Source organism: Solanum verrucosum, unplaced genomic scaffold, assembly GCF_900185275.1.
Source record: "Solanum verrucosum unplaced genomic scaffold, falcon-dt-bn FXZP01000062.1, whole genome shotgun sequence".
NCBI classification, from domain to species: domain Eukaryota; kingdom Viridiplantae; phylum Streptophyta; class Magnoliopsida; order Solanales; family Solanaceae; genus Solanum; species Solanum verrucosum.
The window spans coordinates 4,606,287-4,628,564 of record NW_026020477.1 but is presented as its reverse complement, the minus strand read 5'-3'; the positions used below and the strand labels follow the sequence as shown (position 1 = coordinate 4,628,564).

At 34.9% G+C, this 22,278-nt stretch overlaps 2 protein-coding genes across 2 annotated transcripts; one reads left to right on the top strand and one right to left on the bottom strand.

Moving 5' to 3' along the window:
- Positions 1-352: 352 nt before the first annotated feature.
- On the top strand, positions 353-6,553 carry LOC125809340 (probable alkaline/neutral invertase D). Its single transcript, XM_049488997.1, has 5 exons — positions 353-461; positions 1,138-1,524; positions 1,813-2,244; positions 4,038-4,596; positions 6,046-6,553. The coding sequence occupies exons 2-5, from the start codon at positions 1,153-1,155 to the stop codon at positions 6,339-6,341; spliced, it is 1,659 nt and encodes a 552-aa protein (XP_049344954.1). The 5' UTR covers positions 353-461; positions 1,138-1,152; the 3' UTR covers positions 6,342-6,553.
- Positions 6,554-10,933: 4,380 nt separating this feature from the next.
- On the bottom strand, positions 10,934-11,866 carry LOC125809401 (agamous-like MADS-box protein AGL80). The gene is made up of 2 exons (XM_049489050.1): positions 11,285-11,866; positions 10,934-11,203 (listed from the first exon to the last, which is right to left on the bottom strand). The coding sequence occupies exons 1-2, from the start codon at positions 11,864-11,866 to the stop codon at positions 10,934-10,936; spliced, it is 852 nt and encodes a 283-aa protein (XP_049345007.1).
- Between the last annotated feature and the right edge of the window lie 10,412 nt (positions 11,867-22,278).

Genomic DNA, 22,278 nt, shown 5'->3' with positions numbered 1-22,278 from the left:
AAATAATAATTATTGATATATTGATTTATAAAATTTTAGAACAAATAACCTTAAGGAACCTTTGGAACTCTTTAATCAGTAGACTAAATATTTTCTTGTGGAAAGAAGTGTCAATACTTATTAATACATGTATAAATTATATAACATAAAATTAAAAAAAAAAATATTTATTACAGTACTATCTTGTTCTTATACTGCAATATCTTAGCTGTGGCTTCTTCTTACAAAAAGGTAAATAGGTTGTAAAATAGGGGTTCTGTGGGCCCCACTTAGAGTCTTCCCAAATGTCAACTCTCTATAAATTAGCTTCATTCCACAACATGATCTTTTTCCCCTCTTCTTCCATTTTCTACTTACCCCTTCTTCTCTCTCCATTTCTCTCTTTTTTTTTCCGGTCATCTCGCCGGCTTCAGACTCCATTATTTCCGGCAGAATACTACCTTTTTTTCCTCTCAGCTAAGGTCTTCTCTCTCTATACTTCACTCTCTTTTATAAGTTTTCTATTTTCTCGGTATTTGTGCTTTTTGGATCTCAGTTTGCTTAACTATCTTCTGTCTTGCTCTTGTTCAAGTATTTGGATCTCAAAGTTTTGTGTTTCTTCTTAATTTTAGAGTGGACTTTGCAATGCAGCTCCTTTTCTCAGCTTAAAATTTCAGAAATTCTAAGTTATTTTTGGCTATTTTTCATTTTCTAGACTAAGTTATGTCTGTTTTTAGTCAATCGCTTGCTTTGTAGCTATTTTGTGGATAAGGTTATTTTGATTATGGTAACTTAATTATTATTAGTATACTATTTATTTGGTTAATTATCTTTCCCTAAGGAGAAAATGGATAAAATTGCAAATAGTTATTACATTTTTTTTTTTCGGTTGGGCCACACTATTTGCCTGATTTGTTTTTTAATAACTTCCATTTTTGAATAATTTATATGTGATTTTTTTTCCTGACCATTGATATATATATATTAGTTGCCATATGTTTCATATTCTTGTATTTAAAAATTGCCGGGTTTGTCAATTAGCGATGTCATTTTCTACAAATAGATAAACACGGTTGTGTTGTTTATATGAGTGTATAACTTGTTTAATCGTCTAAACGGGCTATTGTTTATCGTATAGAGTAGTTGTGTGAGTTGAAGGTTTTAAGAGCGAGGATGGAAGGTACTGGATTGAGAAATGTTAGCTCCCACTGCTCCATTTCGGAGATGGATGACTTTGATCTCTCGAAACTTCTTGATAAGCCAAGGATTAACATAGAGAGGCAGAGATCTTTTGATGAGAGGTCGCTAAGTGAGTTATCCATAGGCTTATCTAGAGGTTTAGATAATTATGAGAATACTTACTCGCCAGGAAGGTCTGGGTTGGACACCCCAGCTTCATCGGCACGAAACTCTTTTGAGCCACATCCAATGGTTGCTGAAGCCTGGGATGCTCTACGCCGTTCCATGGTTCACTTTCGAGGCCAACCAGTTGGTACAATTGCTGCAGTGGATCATGCCGCTGAGGAAGTCCTCAATTATGATCAGGTACTTGTTAAATACAATATAGCAGTTTTGAAGTAGTTCCTCTTTCGGTATTAGTGATGTTGTAATTTCCATTATATTGGTTTCATATACTATAATCAGGTCTTACTTTTGACAAAAATCCATTTATATTTTCGGGATATTTTACTGGAATTGGGTTTGTTATGGAATGAGATACAGTAATGCGGAAGTTCAGATTTACGTTGAGCAATTTTGCTTGATCAGGATGTGTTATTTTCAATTTTAGTAGCATGTTTTAAGTATCTATGTAAGTTTTTGCTGGATGTGTAGGTCTTTGTTCGGGATTTTGTTCCTAGCGCTCTGGCCTTCCTGATGAATGGAGAGCCTGATATAGTTAAGAACTTCCTGTTGAAGACACTTCAGCTTCAAGGGTGGGAGAAAAGAGTAGATAGATTCAAGCTGGGGGAAGGGGTTATGCCAGCTAGTTTCAAGGTTCTTCATGATCCTGTTCGTAAGACAGATACGATAATGGCAGATTTTGGTGAGAGTGCAATTGGAAGAGTCGCTCCAGTTGATTCTGGATTTTGGTGGATAATTCTTCTCCGTGCATACACAAAATCTACCGGAGATGTCAGTCTTGCTGAAACTCCGGAGTGCCAAAGGGGAATGAGGCTTATATTGAGCTTATGTTTGTCTGAAGGATTTGATACATTTCCTACTTTACTTTGTGCTGATGGATGCTCAATGATTGATAGAAGAATGGTAAGTTATCTTGTTGCCTTAACTTGCATATATTATTGGTTGTTTCTGCGATTGTGATATAATACAACTTATTATCGTAACTGGATACTTATTATCATTGTGTTTTAATTCAAAATGTTTTTTTTTTGGTATGAAATTTTCTTGGTGGAAAAGGTTTCATTGTCGGAAAAGGTTTCTTCCATATTTGGTTAATGCTTTCTTGGAGGAAAAGTTTTGGATTTATATAAATGAAAGATCCTTTCTTTCTCCGAGAACATAGTAGCATCCACACTGTAGTCATATAGAGAGTTTTGTTTAGGGAGGTTTATTGTCTCTACAGTTTTAATATTTTCTTTCATATTAGTATTATCATATGTAAGTCAATTGACCAAACCGTTATCATTAAGTATTTTTATAGTTTTTTTGTCATCTGATTTATCGCTGTCAAGATCTGCAATTATTAGGTTCCGCTTGACTCCTTGATTATTTCTATCCCAACATCAATTTCAACGTGTTTTAATAGTTTTCTATAAAGTGCTTGCACCATAATTAGGTTATGCATTCATAACTTGAGTTAGAACCGGGCAGCTGTTGGATCATGCAAACTTAATCATATCATTTTAAAAGTTGTTTTAAGGATTTGGAACTTGTTTCATCATTTTTGACAATCTTGTCTCTACTAGCCACCAAATGGACACGTTCTCTACTTTGCCGCTCCTTGCTGTTTCTTTGTTGTAGGTTGGCAGCTTTCACTCTTTTGTTTTTAAGCTGCTTTTACTTCATTTGTCGTCTTTCCTATGTTGTATGCTACGGTATTTGTTAATTATTTACCAAGTATGTAGAAATAAAGAAGGGCGGTGATGATGTTGAAGCAGTTTCATAGAAAGTTTATTGATGCTTCTCTATATAGCATGTAACGATAGATTTTATATTCCTTGTGTTTTATGTTTATAAGTAATGCTTGTTTAATCTGTTTCTTTATTTACCTTTTATTGTCGCTAAAGTTGTAAATCTATGAGATAACTGGAGTATGCTGTTTATCTATTTTACCTGATTGTGATTGGTATTGTTTCTATTGGTAATGTGATGAAAATGCTACTAAAAATCATGTCTTAAATATAATCTCATCTGATGACTTTCCATATCCTTTTTGTTTTCAACTTTGTGTCTTTAGTCAGTGTGAGCTACCTTTTTTTTCCCTTTGTTTTTCTTTCTCCTTCAGTTCAGCCACCAAGGACATACAACTTCTACTTTTCTTACTTCGATCGGTATTGCCTATCGCACGTCTCTTCATACATGTTACCCAGTATTCAACAAAATGTTCTAGAAATAGAATTTTCTGCTAATTACCTTGTGCTTGTGCATCCAGATTCTAACACTAGACTTGAAAGCCTAAAGTTCCACATAACTTGAAGATCACCTTTTAGAATTCTGTTATAATCATAGTTAGAAGTACTTTGAAGCACATAATAAGCATCGTCTTTTGCTTCTTGGTGATTAATTGATCTATGTATGACTTGAAATTTTATGTGAACTGAATTGCCACACGACTATATCCAGCCTCCAGTCAATGTTTTTATCCTGATGAAAACGATAGATGTGACTCCCATTAGTAGAGAAGGATAGTGGGGAGGGACTATTATCCACTGAAATCCAAATCTTGAAACAGAAGATTTCTCAGCTCTAAAAAAAGGTTTGATGTGACAACCATAACAGAATTGCTTTGTAACTGCTTGGGTACAATAGATGGATGAAAGACATGTCCTTTGAAAATATATTATTGAGTTGTTAAATTATGATGGTTGATATTTCAGGGAATCTATGGTTATCCTATTGAGATCCAAGCACTCTTCTTTATGGCATTGCGAAGTGCTTTGGCAATGTTGAAGCACGATACAGAAGGGGGAGAATTTGTTGAGAGAATAGTGAAGCGTCTACATGCCTTGAGTTATCACATGAGAAGTTATTTCTGGCTTGATTTCCAACAATTAAATGACATTTACCGCTATAAAACTGAAGAATATTCTCATACTGCAGTAAATAAGTTTAATGTTATCCCTGATTCAATCCCAGATTGGGTATTTGAATTTGTGCCTAAACGTGGTGGTTACTTTATTGGGAACGTTAGTCCTGCAAGGATGGACTTCAGATGGTTTGCTTTAGGTAACTGTATTGCCATATTGTCCTCCCTTGCCACTCCAGAGCAAGCTTCCGCTATTATGGATCTCATAGAAGCACGCTGGGATGAGCTAGTAGCAGAGATGCCCTTAAAAATATCTTATCCAGCACTAGAAAATCATGACTGGCGACTTATAACTGGTTGTGATCCCAAGAATACCAGGTGGAGCTACCATAATGGTGGATCTTGGCCAGGTTCTTCCATCTTCCTTCAGCACTTCACTTGATTTGCTACTTAAAAGAGAAAAGACATAATGTGACACCTGAACTTGTCCCGAATTTTCAAACAGACACCTTAACTATGTGGGCGTCCTATTACCCCACTAAACAATCTTGAACTGATATTATTACATCATTTTTTGTCCACATGACATAGAGGAGTGTGTGCACTCCCTTTATTTAAAATAACTAAGACTAATTTTATTTAAAATGTATTTTCTTATTTTTTTTAGCTTTTTTCTTTTTATTTTTTCTCTTTCTTTCTTCTTCAAAAATTTGTTGTCATCTCTATTGAAGCTTTCAATGTCACTATTTTTACCACAACTTCACCTTCCATTTTTTACTACTATTAGTTTAATCTCTTTAATTTTAAAACTTTATCTAAATATGTTCTTACTTTTTGAACAATTTGATTAACCATTAGATTTCAAGATGATTAGGAAGTATTATATAGTTTTTTTTATACGATTTCAATTAAGTTCTTTTAATTTTCGGGGAATTCATTGATTCTTTTTAAATTATCATTTCTGATTTTGAAGTTATATGAAAAGGAGTAATTGATGGTACCTTCAAAATTTTAAATTTCTTTGAAAAATAATTAGTTTTGTTATCAATAATTCAATAAAGTCTAGAAAATTGTATGATTTTTTTTTAATAAAAAAAATCATTGAAATAAAGAATTTGAGTGGAAAAGAAGAATAAAAAAGAAAAAAAAATGGGAGAGGAGTTCAGCTTGACATGGGGTGAGGGTGGGAGGTGAAGAAAAAGAAGAAAATGCAGGGATGAATCACTTGAAAGTGGGGGGTTGAAGATGACGTGAAATTTAAGATAAAATCAAAATTAAAATAAATCAAAAAGTGAGAGAGAGAGAGAGGGAGAGAAATAAAGAGAAAAAAAAAGATAAAGAAAAAATTTAAAATGATTTTTTTTATATTTTTAATAAAATTAACACGTGTCATATAATGATTGGTGTGTGAACACACTTACTTTTTAAATTCTGGGGGTTGATCGAAAAATAATAATATAATAATATCTGTTCAAAATTGTTTAGTGGGGGTAATAGGACGGTTGCAAAGTTAAGGTGTCTATTTAAAAATCCGGAACAACTGTCTTTTCTCTAATTTCATAATAACTTGTGCGATTTCGTAGTGTGACTTCTTTGTCCAGAAAGAGAAAGGAGTGTAGAGAATCACTTGGATAATTATTAGTTAGTTTAGTTATGGGACTTCATATTGTGTTAAAAAGACTTTGTAGCTTTACTAGTAGAATGCGTGTTTCATAAATTATTTACTATCCCACTTTCCGTAGAAGCATCTCTGTATTGTTTCTGTGCAGTGGCTAAAAGAAATAAGATGCATAGGCTATTGCTTCAAGTTTGATATCATGCTTTCTAATGCAATGTCTAATTCACATCTTAAATTGCAGTGCTTTTATGGTTGCTAACCGCTGCCTGCATTAAGACGGGACGGCCACAAATTGCAAGACGAGCAATAGATCTTGCTGAGAGCCGCTTATCTAAGGACTCCTGGCCTGAATATTATGACGGTACAGTTGGAAGATATATTGGTAAACAAGCGAGGAAGTATCAGACATGGTCAATCGCAGGATATCTTGTAGCAAAGATGTTGCTGGAGGATCCTTCGCATTTGGGAATGATTGCCTTGGAAGAGGACAAACAAATGAAGCCTGTAATCAAACGATCAGCTTCTTGGACGTGCTGAAGTGCTGAGTTGAAGAAAGAGATTTAAGTACAAATGAATAGAGAAAGCCACAAGGTGAGAGCAATCTTTTGTTATTTTGTTACAAGAACACTATTTTTTTTTGGCTCCTATTCCCATCCTTGTAATATTGCTCTTAATTTTTATTGTGTACTGTTGCATCCAGCGAGACCAATGTCTCGTTTATCAGTATAAAAGACCTCGTTTGATGGTTCCCTTGTTGGAAAGTTTTATGCAATGATGCTCTAATTGTTTGGATAGATAGAATTTTTCTAACCACCGTTGAAGCCATAAGTGAACAAAATGATATCAGTAGTTGATTTGCATTATGCTGCAGCTGGATAAAGGTATGCTCAAAGATGTGTTATGTGCAAAACAAACTGTTTATGCTTGTTGTTTAGAAGGGTCTCTGGCATACTGTTTAGCTGTCCTGTTAATAGAAACTAATATATATATATATAGTATGGGAATTACAATATTTCATTACATTTCAAAATCCATGTCAAGTAAATCAATATATATAAACTATCACCAATGCCACTAAATTGCTAAAGGAAATAAAAATATCCCAAAGGAATAATATAAGGCATAAGTGAAGGACTAAGAATTGACTATATAAAAGATGTTTATCAAATTAGAGAGAAAAAGTAGGAGGCTTTATTGCATAACTCAAAAACTCTTAAATCTCACTACATATGAGCTACCTCTCAATCTGAGAAAATAGGTCGCAAGCACCCCTATTTATAGTACTACATTACCAAATTACAACTATTATTCATTAAGTGAATTTGTTTATAGTAAAATTAGTTCTCGAACATGTGCGAAGCACATGTATTTTATATTTTGTTCAATTTTTAAAAAAAATATTACACACAAAACTAATAATTTAAAAGTGTGTGATGCATAACATAAAATTAAGAAAAATGCTCAAAACACTAACATACAACATAACTACAAACCCCTTTTAGGTAAGTATAAAAAATTAGGCTAAATAAACCAAAATCCCAAAATATTAAATAAACAAACAAATTTCGAAGCTATACAACATAACAAATAATTTGACTAACAATATAATAAGGTAAACAATGAAAAATATGCATCTTTATAAGTGTCAAACTGAATTCTATGAGAGGCTATATACTTTGCTATCAATCAAACCTTTTTCTCCCCTTGAATTTGGTCATAATCTAAGTTGACAATCTTATATCAAGAATGTAATTCACCACATCACAGAGCGCATGTAATCAAATTTTATTTGAAATTGAAAAAACATAAATGATATTTCACCAGACGGAGAAACCTCCTAATTAAGGTTGGAGGTGCATCATATAAGAAGTTGAAAAAACTCGGGTCCCTCGCATGAACTAACATTGCACTTACAACTGCGTTGTACATGCTATTGTCTTAAAGCGTATCACAAGGTTATATATAGCTTACTTTTTCTGCTGTATTTCAATTATATATGCATATTTAGCAATTTTTTTTAATAAAGCCGTGTCCGTGTCTGTGTCCGTGACACTCCTTACGTGTTACTAGATTCACCCCGGTTTGAATATGTGTTAGTCATTAAGATCATGAATAAAGTATTCAACATTAAGAGATATTTTTGTGTGAATAATTTTTACCATCACTTTGTTCACAATCACTATCCACTACTACTAACAACCTTTATCGTTACAATCACTAATCATCTCTGTTGTCACAACTATCAACCATCTAAGTGGTTAGATCCTTCAACCACGTCACAATCCTCATTGGCAACCATTACTGTCAGTTGCTACAACACCTACCACATCCATCATTATATTTATATCCGCATTTGTCATTATCAACATCAATACCTCTGCCGCTACTATCATCTACAATCAATTCCTATTACTAATCACCGCCATTATCACAACTATCACCAACACCATCGTCAACCACCACACTTCTTTAGCCATCACCATTTACAACATCAACTAATTCCATAATCACAATCATCACCTCTAGTAACCATCCCGGGTCAATCACTACAGTCCTACATTGCGTCATCACACGTATCACCACTACCATTACCAGCATCAACCATCACAATCACCACGACTACGACTCATCTTCATCATCACAAGCAAGTATAAATGATTTTTTTATTAAATTTATATTTTTTCTATTTAATTATTTCTATTTGAATTATATTTTTATATGTCTAAAAATGAATAAATAATGTGTATTCAGATATTAAAATATCGTTAAACAAAGGATATTTTAATTATTTAGTAGATAATATCTTAAGTAGAGTACTGCATCCTAGTTAAATTACATATATACCTGCCCAATTGGATTGCTTCCACTAGGTTTCCAAAACAAAAAGAAAGAGCTTTTTCTTTAAATTAAATGGACTACAAAGAAAAATAGAACAAACAAATTGAACAGGAGAATATCAAACAACAAAAAGTGAGAGAGGACTAAGAATTTCATCAAATCAGAAATGTCAGCTATATGCAGCAAAAGTGAGGACTTGAGATGTTTGTTAACTTGACCACATGAAGTTTGCTCAGGGGGGAATTTGTGTAGTTGCGGTATTTTAGATAATGTGAGACAAGTTCCTCGTTTAGCTTGATCGTAGAAGCTTACACAAAAAAACACTTGAGGTTAACCTCAAAAGTTAGCTCATATAAGTAGATCATCACCAGTCTATTTGCCAATCAATGTGAGATCACAACTTATTTGAATGTAAAAATTTTTGGGGCAAATTACAGAAATCACAATTTTTTTTGCTGACAAGAGCAGAGATTATACTGAAGTCCATAAAATTCACACCTTTGAGTTCAAGAATCTTCAGTGCATCTGGTGATGTCGATGGGGTAGGCGGAATCCGAGTTTTAGCTAGGACCTGAAACATTAATGATTTTGAAGGCAAAATACAAACTTGATTAATACTAGTAAAAAATTCAAATGTAAAGACATGTACTATAAGTAATTTCATTAGCATTAACCTACTGCAGAAACTTGCCATCAAGTTGAAGTGTTTTGACATTAGACAAACATAACTAAATCAGAGACGGGACAGACAGCCTTCCTTTCGGAGATATTACAACTCTCTCGAGAGAACAACTTCTTCAGTTTAGGGCCACTGATATAAAAATGATGAATGCCAGAGCACACAAACAACACTAGTACTGTTTTAAGAACTGGACATCGAGAAATGAAGCTTTCAAAGTAATTGTTTGTAAAGTCAACCCCAGAAAGTACCAAATGGCGAAGTTTGAGGAAGCCCTTAAACTCTAGTGGTGGCTAAAGAACAAAACTAACAAGCTTCAAGGATGTCAATTGTGTAGACAAGAGAAGAACGAAGGAGGCAACTTATCATGACGATGCTCTTCCAAATTAAGATCAACTCCTTGATGTTTCTACAAGATAAATTTAGTATCCATTTGTTGAGACAAGCTAAGGAGCTGCCTCATCAGTTGAAACATTGTAAGGAATGCATACTTCAAATCTCTCTAATCCACCATGAGGAAGTAGAAGAGAGTTTGTGATAATTTTATCGAATTGAATGTACTTAAACTCATACATATTCTTTCCTTTTCTTCACACAAATGCTATCAACTCGTATGCAAAACTGTTCATAAAATACCAACTGTGGAATATACAAGTAGTAACATGTCCACTTTTTAGACAAAACACTCGTTCTTACAGCTTCACGTATAGGCATTTTCCCTTATATGCAAGCTATCACATTCCGTGGCAAGCCACTGATAAGATCTTCATCAGCACGTTTTCTTTTGACACCTCTCAGAGCTAGACATATTCCTGTGAACGAAAAAAATCAAGTAAACTAACCTTAGCTTGCTGAATGCATGCACATATACACCTAAAGAAGAATAAGAATATGACAACCTTAATTTGCTAAAGAGTAGAGAGATTAAAATTCATCAGAATGGAAAAAAGGGCTTAATTTATCAAAAGGGATGTTGCCACTTTTTAACTTCACTAGAAATGTTTAGTTGATGATATGTGTGGGGTCAGTAGAAATATGAATGAGAGAGATGTGATCCCCAATTGTACCGTCAGCTTCTCTAAGAGTGCCTTCGAGAAGATGAACAAGGAAACAAATTCACTTACAACTTCTTCCTCATATGTCATAGATAGTAAACAATCAGCTCTGTTACAATCAATTTTTCGGGTTATTTCAAAATATACTTTCTACATTCCTATTGTTTTAATGAAATTTATTAAAAATTGCTTCCTTTTGCCCTGCAGCCTGATCAAATTGAAAACACTTATAATGTATGTGTCCATTCCCACTTCAACTACTTGCACACCAACATGACATTATTTTTCAAGTATTATGATGGTTTTTGAAGTTCCCTTCAATGATTTGAGGAGTTTGGACTACAAATTAACTAATCAATTTGCTCAAATTTTACTTCAGATTCCTCTACTTTTGTCCTCATTGTCTTTCATCAAAAAGGTACTATATATTGAATTCTATCGATCAATGTACAGGACGTTACATAAAAAACAGTTCCTAATTTGTTTACTCCGATCCAACAGCCTCAAAAGTAAAAAAAAGAGGAACTGCAAACTATATTGATGATCAAAAATAAAATCTACACGAATCCATAAGACATATCATGAGTAGAGTCATTGTACTGATCCATAGGCTGCATTGTCGAACTTGAACCAATATCACGAGTAGAATCATTGTATATGAAAGGGTACTGATCCGTAGGCTGCATTGTCGAAGTTGAACCAATCCCATAATTATTCCCCATAGGCTGCATTGTCGAAGTTGAACCAATCCCATTACTCCCCATAGGCTGCATTGTCGAACTTGAACCAATTCCAACATTTGCAGACCAGTTTTCAGCCTCAATCATCTTAGAATAATTTGCATTGCAAAATTGATAATCCTCGATAGTAAGAAGCCCATTATCCATCCCTGCTCCCATTGAATTCACACCACTAATTGGAATATTTGATTGAAAGAAGTTGTTGTAATCGGTGAAAGAATTCACATTAGAAATAGGCCACAGAGACAGAGTAGTTTGGTTCATCAAGTTGTTGTCCCATATTTGTTGATGAGAAACTGAGCAACTTCTAATATGAACATTCATGCTCTTCAACAATTCTATTTTTCCTTTTGCCTTCTCCATCTTTTTCTCAACAACACCAGCAAGATTTTGCAATTCTTTTTCAGATAAATAGTCAAATCTTGAATCCCAAGTGGGATACTTTTCTACTTTGATCTCAGCCTTTTTCTTTTCATCATTTTCGAAGAAGTTGGACAATGTCTTACCCCTCTTAGTCCGGCCATCGAGTGGTTGGTGATTGTAGAGATTTATTAGCTCTTGAACATCATTTGAATCACTCGGCCAGATTTGATGATTATTTCCTTCATGTATGATCATGCATGCTTTGATGTCGCAAAGTATTGAGAGTTCCGAGATTTTCTTGACTAAGCCAGCTTTCCGTGTCACTAAAGTTGTCATTCTCTTCTTGTGATCTTGAATTAGTTCCACTTTCATTTTTGATCTCCCCATTACCTGCCCCTTCAAGAAAATACAGTGTGTATGTAATGAAAAGAAAATTATGTTGTCGTCATTCCTCTCTAATTCATATAAAACTTGAAGAACCTAACATAAATTCAGATTACTCGATCCACCAAAAGAAGGAAGAAAAAATTAATGAATTTAGGAGATGAATCAAAGCTTCAGAATTAACTAATGTGATTTAGTTGTATGAGAATAGCAATGAAATATGGAAAAGAAAAGAAAATTACGAGGAACTAATACTTGTTGTGGAAGTATATATGAACAACTGTTACCATAATTATATATAACAAGTTTCACGCGTTGGTTTCTTTTTTTTTTTAGAAACTATACTAATTATTATTGTAACAATATTTGTAATATAATTATAATTATAATTATAATTACCTACTTATTTAGGAATTACTACACAGTTTATAAAAATTATGTGAATACTTCTTCCACCGCTCTTCTTACCCTATTTTTATAGGAATTACTCACTTTATAAAAATATGGAGTATTATTTGTTTTTGTGTGTGGTACTCTTGACTAGGGTTGTTCATGGTTATGGTTAAAAAGTCAAACCGAACCGCAATCCAAATCAAACCAATATTTGGTTTGATTTTTTTAGGTTTGGTTTTTAAATTTCGAAAACCAATACTATTTGGTTTGGTTTTACTAAAAAACAATTGTAAAAATAATCAAACAGAATCGATAAATTAGATATATAAATTTTATAATTATTTATATATTATTTATAAATAAAGGGCAAAAAACTTAAGTATACAACTTAAGTACCTTAATTACTATTATATGACAATAGTTTTTGTTATCACCTATATAGCAATAGTTTTTTTTCAAAACTAGAATTTATATTTTAAAAAAATAAAATAAAAAATAACGTAGAAATAGTCAACCACGATTATCTCTAATCCCTGATTTTCTCCAATTATTTTACCTTCCACGACTTACTTTTATTAGTCACTTTGAGGGTAAGTTATTGCTCATTATTTTTTGCTACGTCAATGTAAAATTCAATAGACCAGAGTATCCATATTTTTCCATTGCAATTTGAGCTACAACCTTTGATACAATTTTTCCATTGCAATTTGAGCTACAACCTTCAAAACCAAGACCTTTTCTGTATTTTTCCATATGATAAGCATCAACAAAAGGCTCCTGAATTGCTATAATTTGATCAGTATTGTGAATTATGGATAAAAACTTTAGTCTTTCAAAAGCCCCCTCAGACTTTACTCCTCTAATATTCCAAATAATTGTACTAATCATTAAAAATATGAGTAGAAGATGTTCCACCAATTTGAAATGCTTTCCCCATTGCCCTTGTAAAAAGGCCTAGTTTTGCCAAATGATGCAAGAATGGAATTTGAGATGGAAACAACTACAAACTAAGCTAAGGTAAGAAGCTAAATTAATCTAAGGATAATTTCATTCATATCCCCCAAATGAGTACCTACAAGGTATTTATACAATGCAAAACTAAACCCTAGACAAATAGAAATGACAATACTACCCTAATACACTAACTTAGGGTCTTAAAGAAATAGAAATAGAAAATTGGGACTAAAATGTAAAGGATGGAAACTATTTAAATATGCCACTTTTGAACTCCCTTGGTTCAACTTGCAACATTCCTTCCCCCTTAAAATAAACCTTGTCCTCAAGGTTAAAAACATGAAGGGTATAGTGAATGTCTTCCAAAATTCACTTGAACTCCAGTAAGCATCCTTGAATTTATGCATCCAAAACTCATGCTTAACAAAGTCATACTGCAAGGAGAAGACAAGCACATGGGCAGTATTTTTCAACCCAATATCAGTGAACTTTCGGTCAGCAGCTTTAAGAACCAACAAGGTAATTACGTTGAGTCGATTCCTCATATATCTACCCTGTTTTCCTGAAGCCTTGTCAACTACCGAGAGAATGGATGACTCGTGTATAGGTTCACCAAGGACATCTAGAATGAACCATGTAAAAGAGACAACATTGAAAACTGAAAGTGCAACAATTAGACTCAAAATGCTGCCAAGTTGTAGTAGTCCATCTTTTAATTCTAGTATCATTTTCATTGCAAGACAATGCCAAAATTGAAGTAAGGCATCTGATGCAATATTACTACCATGTAATATACTTGCCAACTGAATTTGATCCCTATCCACATTAATAGCATTGCCCAACTTGTTTATGAATTTGAGACTATACTTTAGTTCCCTCAATTTACTCCTCCAGTCAACTAGGCAACTATATTTCTTCTCTTTGAGTGAGCAGCCATTGTGACTATGATCTTGAGAGAAAATGATGTCCAAGGGATGATACAAATGGCTCCTAGAAGCAGAAAGATCGTCTAGTAGGTGTGTGGTCAACTGAGTACTGAAAATAGCAAGTAAGAAGATTGTATCCCCTGTCAACCACCATTGTAGATTGTCAGCAATACTCCTTCCACCTTGTCCCAATCTTTCAAAATTAGAATTGTAAAGCCTTGATTTTCCAATACCCAAGATGTTTAAAGTGGTGTTGTAGTATATAGAGAGAGCCATGAAAATAGGAAAATTCCATGAAATAATCTGACCAACAAGTGCTCTATTTCCAAATCGTATTAGTACTTCCTCATTCAAAACTTCCTTGACCTCAAGGAAGCATCTAAACAAACATGAGCATAAGTGAAAACAGTCACCTGGATCAAATGGAAATCGTAAACAATCACCAAATATACGAGCTCTAATCTCAACTTGGTCAACAATGTTGGTAAGAGCATCAACAAATGTCAAAGGAAGTGAAGCAGGGAAGTTTGCTCTCCTCGAGAATTGAACATACTCCTCAAGGTTTCGTTTTCCCGTGAGTACAACAGTAACAACGTTGTCATTTTCTAATTTAGTAGAAACGATTGATTCATCTAAATTCACAGACTTTCATGAACAAGTCACGCAATCACAATCAACGATTAAAAAACCTTGCCAATTTAAATATTTCTCAAGTACTCGAATTGCACTAACCTTAGCGCTTCCTGGCACATGTATAGCTTCAGGTCTTTTTATTACAGTAGCTACAGCAAGAGCTAAAGCTGAATTAGTATCTACCCCACTTAGCAATAAAGCACCGCAACAGATAACTAGAGAAAATGAGAAGTTGTTGCTCGACATTGGAAACTCAATCTTCTTTTGTAATGGATAGCCCCTAAGCAACATCTCTTGCGATATAGAAGATCTCCCTAAGTTACCAATTCAGATTTTTGAAAACGAGCAACCTCTATATGTCGTAAAATGCTTCTCGAAAGCAGCTGGACATTCTCTTGTAGTAGGGACGTCGCTTCTAATGAATAGTCCAAGTGAAAATTTCAGACCCAAATGGAATTCGGCACACTCTTCATCTGCAAGGGCTGAAACTATTTTTCCTTTCTCCTCAAAGAAACTCGCAGTAGTAACAAAATTTTCATTCCCGATGCAATTTAATTTGTCAAAATAACCTACAACATCACGAGTTGACATTTCTTCCCATTGATCTTTTTGTATCCTCCTCTCTTCTTTTTTCTTAAGTCTACTCAAATTTAAGAAATACTCCACTGTTGTTACCATTTTCTCTTCAATAGTAGGGCTGTTAATAACAAGGAATTGGTTTGATTCTTTTACAACATTTAACACACAAGTCTTTCCTTCCTTTGTTGGAAAAACACTATCGACCAAAGCTAACGTCATAGGGTTGTCCTCCTTGTTGTATACAACCATGTCACTGCTGAAAGCAAGAATTTCAAGAGAACAAACCTGATAAGGAATAACAAAATCAGTAAAAGAGCATTTGGATTCCAGATTCTTCACTTGAAGCTCACAATAAGTAGGTGGATAGCCATTAAAAGTAGCAGTGGTGTCATATGATGTTTGATCAAAAAATACTACTGACTCTGTTATGCTCTTGGTAGTAGTTTCTAGTTCAATAAAACTTTGTGAAACATCAATTGCTTGAGAAGGCATATCAACATAGGTTTCACAAGTTCTCAAAGAGCTTTCATCAAACACCTTGTGTGCATTCACATCAAGGGGTGAAGGACTTCGAAAAAACTCTTCCTCCTCCTTATCAATTCCATTCTCCCCCAATTCAACCTCTAAATCCAAGTTCATTTTGCAATTATCTTTGTTGTTTGGAACTGCAACTTTTAATGTTACAAGAACACGAACCTTCTGAGAAGGTATAGTATCATTGTCTCCAAATTTAGAAATATGATAAGAGTTGGTGAGAAGAGGTTGGTGAACCTTAGTAACGACAGATGGTGATATCACGGCTTCTAAAATCACCGCATTGCAACTCCCAACGACTTGAGTGCTGCCTGGTCCTTCTCCACTGAAGCTGACGTTACTGTTGATAACTGTGGGAATCACTTTATCCATCAGAGGGTCTTCGGGAGAGAGCCAAACCGTGGACGTATTGATAGGAGACTGTTGATACTGACAGGACAATGAAGGATTGGGAAGTTCAAATCGGTAGGTGGTTCCTACCATCCTTGGGTCAGAGCCAAAACCCATAGTTGCAGCTCCTTCCCTAACCACACCAGCATACCAAATATTCGAGGATGTCCTAGCGAACTCCGATGGCTGGTAGGGATAAAAAGCAGGTTGGAAGCTCAAAGCTTGCCGAGGATGTTCTAGACTAGAATTAGAAGAGTATAAATGGTATTGTTGATCAAAATGTTGTTGATACCCGGAATAGTAAGCTCCATATCCGGTATTACAGTAGTCATAAGGATTGCTAGCTTGATAGATTGCATTTCCACTATAATTTTGCCATGGATTTGCAGCCCCAAACTCTGGTGAAGCTCGTGGGTCACTGTACGGTGAACGAAATCTACGAATGTCCATTGCAAAACAGGTCAGAGGTTCGATGCTCTGATACCAAATGATGCAAGAATGGAATTTGAGATGGAAACAACTACAAACTAAGCTAAGGTAAGAACTAGGCTAAATTAATCGAAGGATAATTTCATTCATATCCCCTAAATGAGTACCTACAAGGTATTTATACAATGCAAAACTAAATCCTAGACAGATAGAAATGACAATACTACCCTAATACACTAACTTAGGGTTTTAAAGAAATAGAAATAGAAAATTGGGACTAAAATGTAAAGGATGAAAACTATTTAAATATGCCACTTGTGAACTCCCTTGGTTCAACTTGCAACACAAAATCTTTGTGATTAATTACATTTGTATTCCTTCTTACTGATCTTGGAGATAAATTACAATTGTTGATCTAATCTCTATGTTGAGAAACTGCATCTTCCACCTTTCCATGAAGTTTTTTGAGCAAAGGCATCAATAAGAGCAATCGTCCTCATAAGAAGAGTCACATTCTTCATCGATCAGTGCCAGGCCTCCTCGACTCTGTGTTGCTTTCCTATTTTACACCATAATCAGGATCATATTCACCTTCTTCGTTATCTCACTGCGATGTTGTCTTCATTGTTGGCATGGTTCTCATCAGTCGGAGTTTTAACTTGAAGTGGCACATCAACTAACAAATTAGGACTCCATAATTGGACTTCAAGGTTAATACCTTGAGCTTCATTGTGAACATTCTTATTTAGTTGGTCGCTTCCTAGATAAAATGAGACAGGAATTGTCGAGCACATATGGAGATCGATTTGGTTTCCAATTTGCTGGCAGAATCTCTTTCAAGCTTAGTTAGTTTGTCTTGTGAATAAATTTCAGCATCATCTTTAGAATTGACAGTTTGATATTAATATTAGTTGAACTACAAGTATTGCTATAGAAGAAGCAATATTGGCTGCACTGCTAGCTTTATCCATATCCTCAGAATAACATACCTCCCTATCTTTGTCAAACTCTTCCACATATATACTTTAAGGAATTGGAAGTTGTAACAGACTTAAATGCTGGAAAATTTAATTAATAGTATATAGTACTAATTTGGAAAAACATAAATGAATTATTATTTTTATTCTAGTATTAGTTATGAACATATGTTGATTAATATATTTTCGAAAGATCGATATTCAATATCATTTATAAAGTCTCTTATTTGTCTAATATAAAATTTTAATTTTAGACAATTAATTTTTTTCTTAAAGGTTAATATAACCTTATGATTGCAGTTGTGCAACCAAATAATACATTTGTAATTACAATGTGACAAACAAACAAGTCAACATAATTATTAGGCTGGTAATTACTGTTGAATTTAAGAACAGATCATCAATTTGGACTATGAACTAGAACAGAGCACAAAGCTTCATCTGCTATTGAGAGAATTTTCCATATTGTATTGTATAGAATGAATGATTACAAAAACAGTATACTAACTACAATGCTTATATAGTGATATAACCGACTTTACTAACTATAGTTAACTTAACTCATTTGTTAACTAAGCTTCTAACAAACTAACTAATACAAACTAACTGTAAATGTGAAAATATCTTTCAACTAACTTCTAGTCCAGTCAGCATTTAACACGTTAACTTGCATCAATCTTCATATGGTCAATACCCCCTCAAGCTAGGTGGTATGAAGATGTTCTTCAAGCCTAGTTTGGAAAGTAAATAGGAGTGTTGAGATCTACCAAGCCCCTTAGTCAATATATCGGCAGGCTGTTCTGCAGTAGATAAGTACTTGGTGTGAATCAAGCCATGTTGAATTTTTTCTCGAATGAAATGATAGTCGATATCTATATGTTTGGTCCACTCGTGGAAAACAGGATTTGCAGCAATCTGGAGAGCAGCTTTACTGTCACAATACAGAGAAACTGGCAGGTGCAATTCAACATTAAGTTCCTTGAACAAACCAATTAACCAAACAATTTCAGCAATGGTTGAAGCTAAACTTCTGTACTCAGCCTCTGCTGAGCTACGAGATATAGTCGACTGTTTCTTTGACTTCCAAGAGATCAATGAATCGCCAAACTTAATCATGTAGCCAGTAATGGATTGCCTAGTATTAACACATGACCCCCAATCAGCATCACAAAAACCATGAAGTGATTGAGAACTAGATGAGGACATTAAAACTCCAAGACCAGGAGCCTGCTTGACGTACTTAACCACCCTAAAAACAGCTTCTAAGTGGGATCGTTTAGGAGCATGCATGAATTGACTTAAGCTTTGGACAGCAAAAGCAATATCAGGCCTAGTAATGGTCAAATTTAACAGCCTACCAACAAGTCGCTGATACTCTCCTGGATCCTTTAGGACAGGATCCTGAGAACCCCCAATATGGCTGTCAAACTCACAAGTAGTCAGCTTCTGATTCATCTCAACAGGTGTAGCAATAGTCTTGGAACCACTTAGACCGGAATCTGAAATGAGCTCTAGGGCATACTTCCTTTGAGTCATAAGAATCCCAGTGTCTTGTCTAGCAAATTCTATACCAAGAAAGTATCTAAGGTCCCCTAGATCCTTAATTTTGAAATTATCCTTCAACACTTGTTTGGCAGCCTCTATCAGAACTTTGCTGCTACCTGTAATCAAGAGATCATCTACATAGATTAAAACAATTACAATCCCATCTGATGATCTTTTAGTAAACAACGAATAGTCTAGATGACTTTGTTGAAAACCAGCTGTGACAAGAGCTGAGGTGAGTTTTACATTCCACTGCCTTGATGCCTGTTTCAGACCATAAAGAGACTTGAGCAATCTGCAAACTTTGGAATCCTGTGTCCCATCTGTGTTGAACCCTTGTGGCAACTGCATGTACACTTCCTCATGTAGATCTCCTTGCAAAAAAGCATTGTATACATCCATTTGTTGAATAGACGAACCTTTAGCAGCAGCCAAAGAAATAACAGTTCTCACAGTTACCATCTTTACAACAGGTGAGAAAGTTTCTTGATAATCAAGACCCTCTCTTTGGTTGTATCCTTTTGCCACCAGCCTAGCTTTGAACCTCTCAACTTGTCCATCAGCCTTGTATTTGATCTTATACACCCACTTACAACCAATGGCTTTCTTACCAATTGGTAAATGAACAACCTCCCAAGCCCGATTGTCTTCCAAAGCTTGAATCTCATCATTCATTGCTTGTATCCACCTGTCATCCTGTATTGCTTGATGATAAGAAGTTGGCTCTATGGTTGCTGAGAACTGAGCTACATAACTTTGATAGGAACTAGAAAGTCCACCATAGTTAACATTGAGTGCAATAGGATATAGACAAGAGTGAGCAGCCTTGCCTTAGCATTGATAAGAAAATCTTTTTGCCAGATAGGAGGCCTGCTATGTCTGCCTGAGGTCCTTCTAGGAGGGATTGAAATCTCCCCAGTTGTATGCTCACCAGTGGGAACTTGAAAAACTTCCACAGGGTTAGTTGAAGCAATAGGAACAGCTTGTGTGTGAGGCATCACAGGATCAATAGGAATTGCAATCTCAGGAACTACTGGTGCTGCACGAACATCTGAAGCTGAGCCTGATTCTGAAGCTTCTGAAGCTGAATGAACATCTTCTAGGCAAGGTTCAGTACTAGGGACCAAAAAATCCTCTCCAACTGTGGGTTCAACAACAGTGCCTAGATTTTGGTCACATGATTGAAAAGGAAAGATGTGTTCTAGAAAATGGACATCTCTGCTCACAAAAAAACATATAGTTCTCAAGTCATAAAGCTTGTATCCTTTCTGTGTTGCATTGTATCCCAACATGACTGACTTAATTGCTCTGGCTCCAAACTTATCCCCCTTGATCAAGTTTGTTGCATAACATAGGCAACCTATAGTTCTCATGTGGGAAAGGTCAGCTTGCTTACCATACAACATAAAATAGGGAGAGTTGTTGCCTAGACTGGTAGATGGAACTCTGTTGATTATAAACACAGCAGCCAAAATGCATTCACCCCAAAATCTAATAGGCAATGATCCTTGAAATCTGATTGCTCTAGCAGTCTCAAGTATGTGCCTGTGCCTCCTCTCCATCACCCCATTCTGTTGGGGAGTGTAAGGACAAGAACTTTGATGTTCAATACCATAATCGTCAAACAATTTTCTACATTGGGAATTAAAAAACTCCCCTCCATTATCAGATCTCAATACTTTTACTTTCTTCCCAAATTGTGTGTCAATCATAAGCAAGAAGTTTCTAAGAACAGTGCACACATCAGATTTAAGATGCATAAGAAAAACCCAAGTCCATCTAGAATGATCATCTACTAAGGTAAGAAAAAACTTCATGTTGTTATGTGTAACAGATTTATATGGTCCCCATACATCTATGTGTAGCAAATCAAAACATTGAGATGCTCTACTATTACTGGAATGAAAAGGAGTTCTAGTTTGCCTTGCAATTGGGCATACATCACAATTATTCAACACAAGAGCATGACTATCCTTGACTACATCAAGTTTTCTAAGTACTACCATGGGTACATGTCCCATTCTTTTATGCCATAAAATGCCTTCTTCATTGCATCCTGTAACAGCCAAAGATTTAATCCTGGTGTCTTCATTTTCTACCCTGGATCCCAGTGTATACAAACCGTCTTGCTCAGTACCAATCTCCTTCACCTTCCCAGTGAAGAGATCCTGTAAAATGAAGAAATCAGGAAAGAAAATGGCACAACAATTCAACTTCCTTGTCAGTTTGGACACAGACAAGAGATTAAATTGAAATGTTGGCACACATAGCACATTGTGAACTACATCACCTCCATTTAGCTGACAGTTGCCAGACTGAGTAATCACAGCTGAATCACCATTAGGAAGTTGTACTCTACCTGAGCTAGCTCAAAGGGAGGAGGATTGCCCAAGCTTTATAAGGAGTCCACCCATCTCATTAACCATCGATGTGGGACTTTTGTCATTCTTTAACACCCCACCTCACGCCCAGTGCTTAGCATCTGGTGCGTGGGCAATTTTGATTTTGGGGGTCCCAACATCGGGTGAGACTGGCCCTGCTCTGATACCATGTTGAATTTAAGAACAGATCATCAATTTGGACTATGAACTAGAACAGAGCACAAAGCTTCATCTGCTATTGAGAGAATTTTCCAGATTGTATTGTATAGAATGAATGATTACAAAAACAATATACTAACTACAATGCTTATATAGTGATATAACCGACTTTACTAACTATAGTTAACTTAACTCATTTGTTAACTAAGCTTCTAACAAACTAACTAATACAAACTAACTAACTGTAAATGTGAAAACATCTTTCAACTAACTTCTAGTCCAGTCAGCATTTAACACGTTAACTTGCATCAATCTTCATATGGTCAATAATTACTACCCTAATAATTACACCAATTTTTAGATGCTCTAATCTTTCTACAAAAGAATTAGCTTATGTATATTGCATAATCAATTTTTATTAGAATTTTCGGAAATGCAACTAAAATATGTCTATTAATATGATCAAATTACAATAGGTTTTTTGTTGCAGACTTATTCACTATTAAATAATAGTA